This window comes from Aricia agestis, chromosome 4 (assembly GCF_905147365.1).
Source record: "Aricia agestis chromosome 4, ilAriAges1.1, whole genome shotgun sequence".
NCBI classification, from domain to species: Eukaryota; Metazoa; Arthropoda; class Insecta; order Lepidoptera; family Lycaenidae; genus Aricia; species Aricia agestis.
In genome coordinates, this window is record NC_056409.1 from 13075476 (window position 1) to 13087026 (window position 11551).

At 35.6% G+C, this 11551-nt stretch overlaps 1 protein-coding gene across 2 annotated transcripts; it reads right to left on the reverse strand.

Annotated features, from left to right (window-relative positions):
- Positions 1–1559: 1559 nt before the first annotated feature.
- Positions 1560–10517, reverse strand: LOC121726202 (prolyl hydroxylase EGLN3). Of its 2 annotated transcripts, none has more exons than XM_042113442.1 (7): positions 9779–10517; positions 9368–9487; positions 8241–8321; positions 2773–2912; positions 2290–2406; positions 1970–2031; positions 1560–1649 (listed from the first exon to the last, which is right to left on the reverse strand). In XM_042113442.1, exons 1-7 carry the CDS (start codon positions 10064–10066, stop codon positions 1621–1623), a joined length of 837 nt encoding a protein of 278 aa, XP_041969376.1. In that variant the 5' UTR covers positions 10067–10517; the 3' UTR covers positions 1560–1620. The 2 variants fall into 2 exon arrangements, with proteins under 2 accessions (XP_041969376.1, XP_041969374.1); XM_042113440.1 differs by having other exon boundaries at positions 1560–1652.
- Positions 10518–11551: the final 1034 nt, after the last annotated feature.

An 11551-nucleotide genomic window follows, 5' to 3' on the forward strand; every position in this document is an offset into this window, starting at 1 on the left:
TTAGAACGCATCGCGAACGCCGCGTGAATCTCCACACACGTCACACGGCACCAATGCGCGACGCTTATGCTTATTTGATTGGAGCGTGATAACTTCGAGTCCATGTTTGTAGCGTAAAACGCAGTATCTGAATGCAATAGAAATTGAAACGCGCGTATACACTTCGCGCGTAAAACGCCTCATCTGGACAGACACTAATGTGGGGGACGCCTAAGCAACACTCTGCTGCAGCGGAGCGACACATACCTTCACATTCCATAGAACTGACGTTTTTTGCCACGTTGAGTCGCTGCCGCGGACGCGTAGTGCTTACTTCATTTGATTTTATATAAAGAATATATATTTTGGCTGTGACGTGCGGCGTCACTCCGATGTGGTGTAGTGTCGCTTAGCGCGGTCTCACCTCTATGGTACGGACTAGGCGACGCGACACTTCACGTTTCATAGTAGGGGCTGTCTAACTTAAAATGACGCGCGTCTCCCTCGTATTCCCAGTACAAAAACTTTGATTTATATTAACTAGTGAAGTGGTGGGGCGCGTCATTTCAAATTAGACAAGCTCTACTGACGTATCGTGTCGCGTAGCTCCGCTGCACTGCAGTCGCACTTGCGGTATCGGTCATTGGACTAATGATTCACCAAGAACTAAACGCGAATAGACTATAGTTAACTAGATCATCACACACGAGTACATGTTGCGAGAGAATTCGCGATGTTTTAGGGGTACATACAATAATACTTTAAGCGAACAATAATGAAACTTAAAATATGACTTTTTCACATTAACATAATTCGTTAAATACAAATATACATAATCTACAATGGCATATGAGTTACACCCAATTATTAATAAAAATATATATATATATATATATTCTCTAGGCTCAAACTAATCCAATCCGCAGTCTCCATTCTCTGCCTATGGTATTTTCCATGTATTAGACAATGACAGCAACATAGATCAGTTATCACTGTGACAATATTTTTATTAATAAGAGAAATTTTATTTTATCTAGTCCGACTCACTGATTGTTTAAACACGTATCCTGCAGTTTATTTTATATAAAGTGGGTACTTTATGATTTCAAAATAAATTGTAAACTTTTTTCTTGTTTTCCTTCTGTCTCTTTTGCGACACCTTTCCTTAAGTGTGGTAGGAAAAGCGTTCGATGATTCCTTTGAATCGTGGCACAATTCATTGTCAGTATCCGTATATCTGTAAAGAATTATAGATTTTATACAAAACTTTGTTGCGATGGACCATTACAAGTAAATTATTACGAACGAGTTTGACTAGATCGAAGACTATTTGTGAATAATTCACACGCCTCCCGAATGGCAGATTGTACAAGAACAATGTTTAATTTAAAGATCTTTTTGTCTACATTCACGCAATCAAATTTTGAATCGTATAGACAGCCTTGCAATCATCGTGGATCTGGAGGAAATGTTCTTCTATGATAACAGTCCAACGTGGTTAACGTTTGACTGTATACTTTATAGAAGTGTGTGGTTGGTACATACAGTAGGATATAGTATGATATAATAAACAAACATACCGTAGGATGAATCGATGAATCGCTACGGGCAGGCAATCCGCTCGCCCGGCCGCTCCCAACATCACTTACTCGACGACGCCTCACCACGCTCTTCTGAAAAAAAAAACAGTTATATTGATGTAAGACTTATTAAAATATTTTTACAGAGAAAATGTTTGAAAATCGTTAAAATAATATCTAGTAAGGAGTGCCCCTTATCCGCTGACCTTTCACTGTCGGCTAGTATTTTTACAGTTGGGTATATTAATTATTGCAGCTTCGTTCGACCCAGTAATTTCCTATCAATCTTCAAAATGTATTATCATGAAAAGTCAAACCAACAGCATTGACTGGAGTTCTGGACGTAATGCACAATAAGATTTATTTGACGTACTTACAACTAAGTCAGAAGTAATGAACAAAATACTAACTTAACTTTTTACGTGCTGCTGCCTTCTCGTGTGAGTCAAAATACCATAGCGTTATGGCGTACCTGAAAACACATTGCAAATTAAGGGCATACAGAAAAAGGTTATGGCCGTTATTTTTTCAAAAACGTGCTTTTAACGCTATATTGGTTTTATGCTTTATATTCCTAAGTAACATAATATAAAAATTACTCGCAACATATAATAATAATCTATTGAAATCAGAACGACGAGACTGGGCACAGAATTTCATACAAAATATGTTAGCATTTTTATGAAGTTTTGTGGCTCGATTCGTCGTCTGGACTATAGTCAGTAGTTACCTCGTCGCATACGCCGGCTGCACCTCGTGAGGGTTCCGTCGGTCGGACCAGAAGAACAGTATCCTGTCGAATATCGGTTCGATGTCTGCCACTTGGTTCAGTCCCTCTGGGAACACTCTGGAAATAAAAAAATAATAATCAAGTGAAAACGCAAAACATACATACATCACACGAATAGGAAACACACAACGAGCGACGTTGATGTTGGGTAGTGAGTCACCGTCTGATTGCGATCTACCAATAACAGCCCGGCTGATCAGTGATCGACCAATTATAGCGTGTCCCCATGCGCGCAAAACCGCCCCGCTAACTCCTCGCCCTAAGAGACCTAAAACTTGAACATTGCAGTTTGCACCTTCCATTTTCATTTTCATTGATCGATCTCTATGCTGCATGCGGGCTACTTTTTAGAATATCGCTGGACAATTATATGAAAATGACACACATAAGAAAAACGTCCATTATAAGATCTAACGTGGCTACCTGAGCAAGCCACCGTATTTTCTGACGTCCCAGTCGAGGTTGAGGTAGTAGATGGCGGTGATGCAGCGGCCATCTTTGTTGGGGTTGTCCACGTGCTTCACGTAGTGGCTGCCGGAGCCCGGGTAACACGCCACCATGGCCTGGTAAACAAGACGTTATAATTAGGATAATCTCGTATGTATTGTTTATATGCGTGGAGAGTGGAGACTGGCGCCCCAAAAGATCTTCCGGCCGAGCGAAAAAGCATGCAGGTCGAAGCTTACTGACGATAAATCGATCTAGCTAGGAATCATTTTTAGAAAATGTCATTTTATTCGTGTTTTATGGAATACCGAGCAAAGCTCGGTCAAATAGCTAGTATAAACATTAAACACGTTTGTAAATATATAGCAATTATTTAAATAGTGGGGCATCATCTGCAGGCGTAGCATGGTCACCATAGAAACGGTTTCTTTCTACGGAAGAATAGACAAAGTGACAGTTAGACAAAACAAAGTGACAGTTAAAAATCATATAAGACAAAAAAATCCGCCATTTTGTCGATAAAATCTGTCAGTATGTCGATTCTTTCCCATGTTTTTATACTAGCCCTGCTGGTATGTAAAGGCGCCTCTTTACGTTGACAATATTGAAATTGTAATCATCGTAGTATAACCAAAATCGACATCGATCATTGACCATCATAATCTTGGTCCATCGTGGCTATTAATATGAGCGTATTCGAGGCGAAAGTATCAAGTAGGTGAGCAATGCAATGTTACGAGACTCAGGTAGATAAGTATACTTAACAAAAAAGGGACTGTAAACATGCGGAAATTAATTTTATTTGTATAGTTGAGTTAAAAATATAGGAAACAATTTCCAGACGGACTTTTTAAAGGATTTAGACTTTTTATTTCGTCTGAGGATTTAACAGTTACCTCACACCAAATAAATAGTCTTTACCACATTATTTTGTAATTAGAAAGAACTACGATTAATTAATTTCTGACACTTACAGATTTCTCTGACACTTTTTGTGTTCTTACAAACGAGAGGCACTATTTTTTTTTTGATAAACTGTAGTTTGTAACAGATTCTATTTTCAATTTTTTTTTACTTGCGTCTGAAGAGTCTAAATGTTAGGTCTATTTTAGATCACACACAATTTATAACTTCGTCAAGGTATATTTTTTGTTATTGTTTAATCAAGTGCTTCGAACACAACAATTATACTTACAATAAGTAGCAGTAACTAACCGATGAAACTCATAAAAACTTTCTCAGACAAAAACCAACAAACAGCTGAGACCGTCATACTCGCAGTTAGGGTTGCCAGGCGTCCGGATAAAGCCGGACACGGTCAGGCTTGTTGATTGCGTGTCCGGCCCAAATTAAGAGGAGTCCGGCTTTTGTAGAGCTTTGAATCAATAACTTTATATGAAAATCCTACTAATTTTAGACGGTTTTACACCTAATAAAATGTAAAAGTGTATGTTAAATTGTTTTAATAAAACAGAAAATTACGAACGTATTGCTACACGAATGCCTGTTTTCACCAACGGTCTCCTAACGCTAAGTGTTCCCTAGCGATCTTTGCGGATCGAATATCTCTTAAACAAATACATAAAAAAAAAAATGTTTTGCAAAAGTTCTTACGCCCTAAGGACGAAAGTGACGCACAAAAATTCGTGAAATCTTGAAGGATATGTACCCTTAATGGCCGCTAGGGAACCACTTAGCGTTAGAAAGCGGTTGGTGAAAACAGGCATTAGATTTCAGATTCTAAGTACTCAATAGCAGGACTTTTTGGAGAAATGTCCGGCCAAGCTGGCTGCTTTGTCCGGCTTTTTGGTTTAGCGACTTGGCAACCCTACTCGCAGTTGTGAACTTGTGACTAATGAATGAGGCCATCCAAGCGAGATTGTGAAATAGGGTTTTCCCCTTTATGCGCCGTAAACCTTTTCGCTGTTTCGTTATAAATGAATTGAATTCGTTTTATGCTTATCGATGGTATATGTCTTACTAATAACAATAGATTTACACAGCGTTTAAGTTCCTGGTCTTTGACTGTCATATTATATTGTGACTTTTTCAATGTGCTAATCACAGACAAACCTTCTATAGTTATTCGCTGTGTAAACAATTTTATTTGTAAAAGGGTTAGCATATTATTATAATATTATAGTATAAGCATTACCACTAGAAAGACCGGAGCGGTCAAATGACCGCATTTTCGTTTTTAATTTGCGATGTTTTTGTTACCGTTGTGTGAAATTCGTTTTCCTCTCGTGACATTTAATAATTTTCCATTGTTTAAATTGTGATAACGTGTTTTTAATGATTGCTCAATAATTATAAGTTTTAAATAACAACCTACCTAGAAAGACCGCAGCGGTCAATTGACCGCTTGAATAAAATTTCTGAAGAAAGCGGGGTTTTTTCTTGCAAGTTTTATTTTTCTTTCAAATTTTTTATCATAATTATGTTTTGTTTGTATATTGTATTTGAAATTTGATTTAAAATGTACAAAAAACTCGACTGAAATAGACTTGTCAATGACTCATAGGACAAAAGTGGGATAAATACTTTTATTTTCATAAATAGTCTAAAATTTCACATTTTTATATGTAAAAATAATGGTAATATATTTACAAATATAGTATGTGCACAAATAAAACCTTTTGCCTTGCCTGTTTTGATATTGTAACGTATTTCAAGTTTTTTGCCTAATAACACCCTGTTTTTTGAAAATTATCAACGTTACTACAAAAATCTGTGTCAATTTTAATATTATTGTTGCGTGAGTTGACCTAACACAGCCAGGGTTTATTAGTAGTTCGAATTTCAATAAAATATTTATGCTGAGTTAATTTTATTTCTTGTTTTACCTACACAAATGAACAAATAACAAACTAAATTTTGCGAATTGTAGTTCTATGAAAATATGATACAAACTATTATATTTATGCTAATTTTAAGTATATTTCATTTCTAAATCATATTTTTTGTACTTTTTTAGCTTTAGTGATAAAAGATTTTTATATTGTGACCAAAAATACTACACGAAAAAATAATAGTTTTGTCTTCCAATAGGGTATTTTCATCAAGATGTTCATGGCTTCTAGACGTGAATTACTGTACATAAGAGTAACTTTATGATTTTATTGCTAAAATAAGAACATATAATCTGAAAAAAAAAAACGGTGTTTTATGCTCAAATACAGGAACAAAACCAATAAATCTTGTGGAGTCATCATAATGTCATTATATCAGTAGCAGGTCTATAAAATGCCTTTTTAATAATTTTCTTGAATATTTGCTTTATAATTTAAATTAGTTACATTTATAAATAATCACATGATCAATTAAATGCAAAAGCAAAATGAATGAAATAAAAAGACACACAAAAAATGTAAAAACATACGATGGGTCATTTGACCGTTCTTGGTCTTTCTAGGAAGTTCAGAATTCCGGTCTTTCTAGTGTTAAATGATCAGGATGAGCCCAGAGCCAGCATTAAAGTTCAAACTACGAAAGAAGTCGTAAATCGTTTTTAAGAACACAATCGACTAAGAGCTGACGACCAAATTCGTCATGTGGCTTCAGCTGTATTAAAACTCCATTAGCTGAATAACCTTTCCTGATAATCTGCGTGAAATGAAATGAATATAATAATAATTTTCCTTCTTTTAATTAACGCTGGCAACCCCTTCCCACCACGCTATCGATTTAATTATTTTTTTGGTGCAAAAGTACAGAGCAATTGTTTGGAAAAAAAATTAAAGTATCTGAACCTACATTTTTTCCATTACACCCACCGCCCGCGGCCTGCCAGCACGCAGATTATCAGAAAAGGTTGTTCAGGGAAGTAGCTAACGGAGTTTTAATACAGCTTCAACCACATGACCGATTTTGTCGCCAGCTCTCCATCGATAAGTTATGTGTGTCAAATTAGGTAATTTACATAACCCAATTTGACAATGCAATACAACCGGAGATCTAAAATTAGAGTAAATAAGTACTTAGTGAAATTTTATAATTTAATCCAAGGTCTGTTGGAATGTTCAGTGAATGATATAAAATATTAGAAATTTATATTAAGTATTTCTACATTCCTAAATGCAGCTGTTGAAATATAACGAGTGTGTCAACAAAAGTACGATTGACTTGACTTATGGATTTGCAAATATAGCACCGTAGGTACGGTACCTACTAAGTGGAAGTGTAAATATGAAATAGTTTTGTAAACACAATACGTCCTGAACGCTCGCTCTCCCCGCCTCTTGCCCCCCGCGCCCGCCGCCGCCCGCGCTGCGCGCCATGTGAGCCATGTCTCAGATCACGTACGCAAGAACGGTACCGCGCATGCGCCACTACACCCCTTATCTACCGTGCGATTCTAAGCTCGCGATACATTTGGCAAAGATAAACTGATAACGATACTACTTTGTACGCTTTTTATACAATAGTAAGTGGTATAACGTTCATCATTTACTAGCCAGACTATAAATATTGTATATCTTTACTGTTGTTGTAGTTAGGCAGGGTCAGGGATATATTTGTTTTCTTTGGCGCTATTTAAAAAAAATATTTAAGAATGCTTCCATTCAGTTTCTACTACAACAAAGTAATATTTAAGGCCGTATTAAAATAGTATATTGTTGGCAAACATAGAAACTTCAGCTTGGCAGTCTTTATCAGCGTTGTATAAATAGCTATCGCCAACGGTGCTCGAGTGCTGTGAAACTTTCGTAGCGCCTGGCGCCAGACTACGATTAGCTATCTTTTTTAGTACCTACCTATGTGATGATTAGACAAACGCGGTAATGGCAATAATCGCCCAAGTGCGAGTCAGACTCGCGCACGAAATTAATAAAAAATTATTATTAAACATTATAGTAACATAATATAACTAAGTACTTTAAAAAAAATCAAGTACCTATCTGTTGCCATTATTGATATATTATTAGAGCAATAAGGCCTAAAAATCATGTTTGTTGTATGGCATAAAATTAAATATTAATTTTATTTTTAGTACTTATTTGTTGTTATAGTGGCATTATATATAATATACATAATCTGTGTAAATTTCAACTCTAGCTATTACTGTTCTTGAGTTACAGCCTGGAGACAGACAGACAGACAGACAGACAGACAACAAAGTCTTAGTAATAGGGTCCCGTTTTTACCCTTTGGGTACGGAACCCTAAAAATGGTTCCAAGACCTATAATTTGCTAAATTTGCAAAAAGTGTACAGGGGTTTACCTGTGTTGCTTAATCTATAGTCACAATAAAAAAAATAACGTCAATCCATTGAACTGGAAACAAAAAATGCCATGTATCGTTTTTTAAGGCAATTCTATTGTATCTTTGCAAATGTTGCAAATACATGTAAAGAAGGTGTAGTTTACAGGTGTTATATTGAGATATATTTTATAGACAGCAATTATATTTACTTTATTAAAATATTGATTTTCATAATTACCTTTGTTCTGCCATCAATGTTATAGTCGCCCATTTTCCCATTGTTTGCCATTTTGTTTGCTTTTAATATTATGTTGTCCACCTGCAAGAAAATATTCTTGTGTACTAGGAATGTTCTAATGGCATGGCAAGATGCCTGAATTAAATAATTAAATAAATAAAATATATATAATATTAATTTTAGTACACACAATATAGATGCAGAATGAAGGAAGTTCTTCTATTTTAATTAAATATTTTGGCAATTCAATGCAAGTTGGCACTGACAATTTTTTTTTATCTCATTGGTAAAACTTATCCGTTTATCAATGTTTGGATGACTTAAAATTAAAGTTTTTATTTTTATTTTATCACAGCAAAAACTGAATTAAGGTTTAATACATATTTTAAGATCAGTTTAAAACATAATACCTACTTTATAACGTTACTTCATCACAGAGAGCATTCACTTGTAATTTAATATTATAAAATTGCGAGTTTCTTACGCCGGTTCTTCTCGCCGGGTTAGTTCCCGAACCGGTAGTAGGCAACATGTAGTTCAACATTCTGAAAATGTTTGATTCAAATTTATTCAGAAATAAAACAAATTTTATTTTATAGAGTCAAGCATTACATCAGTGAGGGAGGAGAACCAAGCATTACAATGCGCACCTTGTAATGATAATATGTGACTGTGTAAAATCTTGATACAACTTGTAACATCAATGCTATGTGACGGTGAAGTCAACTTGCTATGTAATGCGCAAAGTTGAATCTACAATGTTACATTACAAGCGAATGCTCTCTGTGATGAAGTAATGTTATAGAGTGGGAATGCCCCCGAGTGAGGGTGCACCTTTACACATAATATTCAAGCAATTACAGTAAATGTTAGGAATAAGCATTATTTAGTTAATTTGCATTTGTGTAATGGTTTACAATAAGTGTATTTAATTTAGTGGAGTATACATAAGTATTGAATCATATACAATATTTTATTTCTTTGTAACCTACCATATCCAGTTTGTTTTCCTAATAAAATTAAATGCAATGTTTCAAACATGTATATGAGATATCTATGTAAATTCATAAAGTATAAAAAAAGCTAAGATTTTGAGGGCACTAAAGTAGCATTTTCAAAGTAATTACCTGACTTATCAACTGTCCAATATGATAGCAGTGTGGTTCTTTCCCATCTATCCAAGTTATTCTGTCACTCCGTATGGTCTGAGCATCTGTACAACCTGGGTTCGATACAAGTTGCCCAGCCTGCAAGAAATTTTTTGTTGACTCAATTCACATAGTTCATAATATGAGAAAAAGGTGCCAAAGATAGTGCAAAAGCTGAGTTTACATCTTTACGAAAAAAAATTCAGAGCTCATTGTGTAAGTAGTTTAATAAAAGCAGCATGCTTCAAGTTAGTAAACTGATAGTTGTATGTTTTCTAATTTAAATGAATTGTGTTAGTTCCTATGCAAAATAAATGTCTTAAACCATAATTTTGAATGAAAACTTTACATTCATTAACTGAAGTAAAAAAGTTGTGAATTTATACTTACTTTGAAAATCCCAGATCTGTACATTTGCAGAACTTCATTAAGCACTAAAAGTCCCCGTTCTCGGCCCAGAAAGTTATTTAAAACACAAACACCATACTGAGTCATGTCTCTAATCACCCTTTGACAAATTTCATAGCAGGGGTCGGTAGGATCCATGTAGTAACTGTTCAACATGTTGCTAAATGGTGCTGCACTGCCTTTAACTGAGTCTTCAGGGTACTCTTTCATTTTCACTCTGTCTATTCCACTATTGTATTTGATATGCGGAGAACGTAAGTAGCTATTCATATGTGTTTGATTTCAATAAAACTTTCCTTGTGTTTCAATAGCTACGAGTTTTAGCAAGACAGTTTTCTTGTCTTACCTACATAAAGGATAATCACAAAAATGACGTACCAAAGAAATTGAGAATGCGTAACACTCACGTATCACTTATAAGTAGTATTTATCGATCATCTTTTTTTTATGTTTGTGGTAACAATTAATTCAACGATATTCTTTCTATATTTGGATTAATACTTGCTTTATCATTAGAGGCGCAGTGTACACTGCACTCTAAATATGTTGGAATTGTTGGTAGTTTGTATGTAACTTGATTTTTTTGAGATGAAAAATATTTGTTTTGCAGTAAGTCGCAGGACTCGTTATTCCAAGGTATTACAAAGCAATATGCAATAGTTTTATTATAAAATTTCTCGTATCTTGCCTTGACTTTACAATTTACTGCCGAGACCATAGATGATAGACATATGACAAGTGACAACCAGTGTTGCCAACTATTCAAAACGTTTTCCCCCTAAAGCAACTTCAAAACCCACTAAGTTTCAACCAAAACTCCCCAAAAAATCAAAATATTTAAAATTATTTGGGGTGTGTAATGTGTTCTACTAAGCGCTCAAAACGCTGAAATACACCTTTAACAGGCCAAACAAACAAACAAACAGGCCAGCAGTTTTTTTTTTCATTACTTACAACGACAATAAATAATATATCTATCTGTCAGCCTACCGTCAGCAGTGCCAGCTGGTACGACTCAAAAGACTATAGAGACATGTGCTTTGTGCGGCAGTTCCATTTTAAAGGTGGCTTTCGGATCTTTGCCGCAAGCGACCGCGACCGGTAAAATTGAAATAAAATGCTACATAGAATATAGGTATCATTTTCTACTGACATTTACGTAGTGACCAGCGTTGCCAGATTTTTTTTATGCCAAGTCGGGACTTTGGAACTTTTTGAATAAAAAAGCGGGATTCTTCAGTCAAAAGCGGGACAAAGTAAAAAAAAGGTATAAAATCAAAAGTTTTTTAAATTTTTACCTTTTTACTTGCGTTAAAATAACATTTACGTGACAATAGAATATAGATAGCTAAAGTAGCCAAAGAAAATCCACCCCTCTACCTCCCACACTCTTATCTTCAATTTAATCACTACGCACCTTTCTTTCTCAGCACGCTGCGCGTACGTTTGGGATTTCCCCAAAAAGCGGGACTGAGTCTGTCCCGCGCGGGACATTTAATTTTGATGAAAAAATCGGGACGTCTCGCCAAAATCGGGACGTCTGGCAACGCTGGTAGCGACCCATACTGCCGCCGGCGGCGCGGGCGGCGTATAAGCTAGTGGCGGAGTAAAATGAAACCTATAGCCTATGTCATAAAATGGCATTTCGTTTCGGTCGTCCGTCGCGGTCGCTCGCGGCAAATATCCGAAAGCCACTTTAAGGTTGTTATTTAAAAAAATCCATTCTTCAAAAATTTTGCCCCCAAAAATATCCCC

What these genes read in the sequence shown, in the direction of transcription:
- LOC121726202 (XM_042113440.1), bottom strand. Translation starts at nt 10,066, where the DNA reads ATGAATAGCTACTTACGTTCTCCGCATATCAAATACAATAGTGGAATA. An exon ending in CAGCCGGCGTATGCGACGAG is followed by an intron (nt 2,032 to 2,289) that starts GTAACTACTGAC and finishes ATGTGTTTTCAG; the next exon opens with GTACGCCATAACGCTATGGT. An exon ending in AGCAGCACGTAAAAAGTTAA is followed by an intron (nt 1,653 to 1,969) that starts GTTAGTATTTTG and finishes TTTTTTTTTCAG; the next exon opens with AAGAGCGTGGTGAGGCGTCG.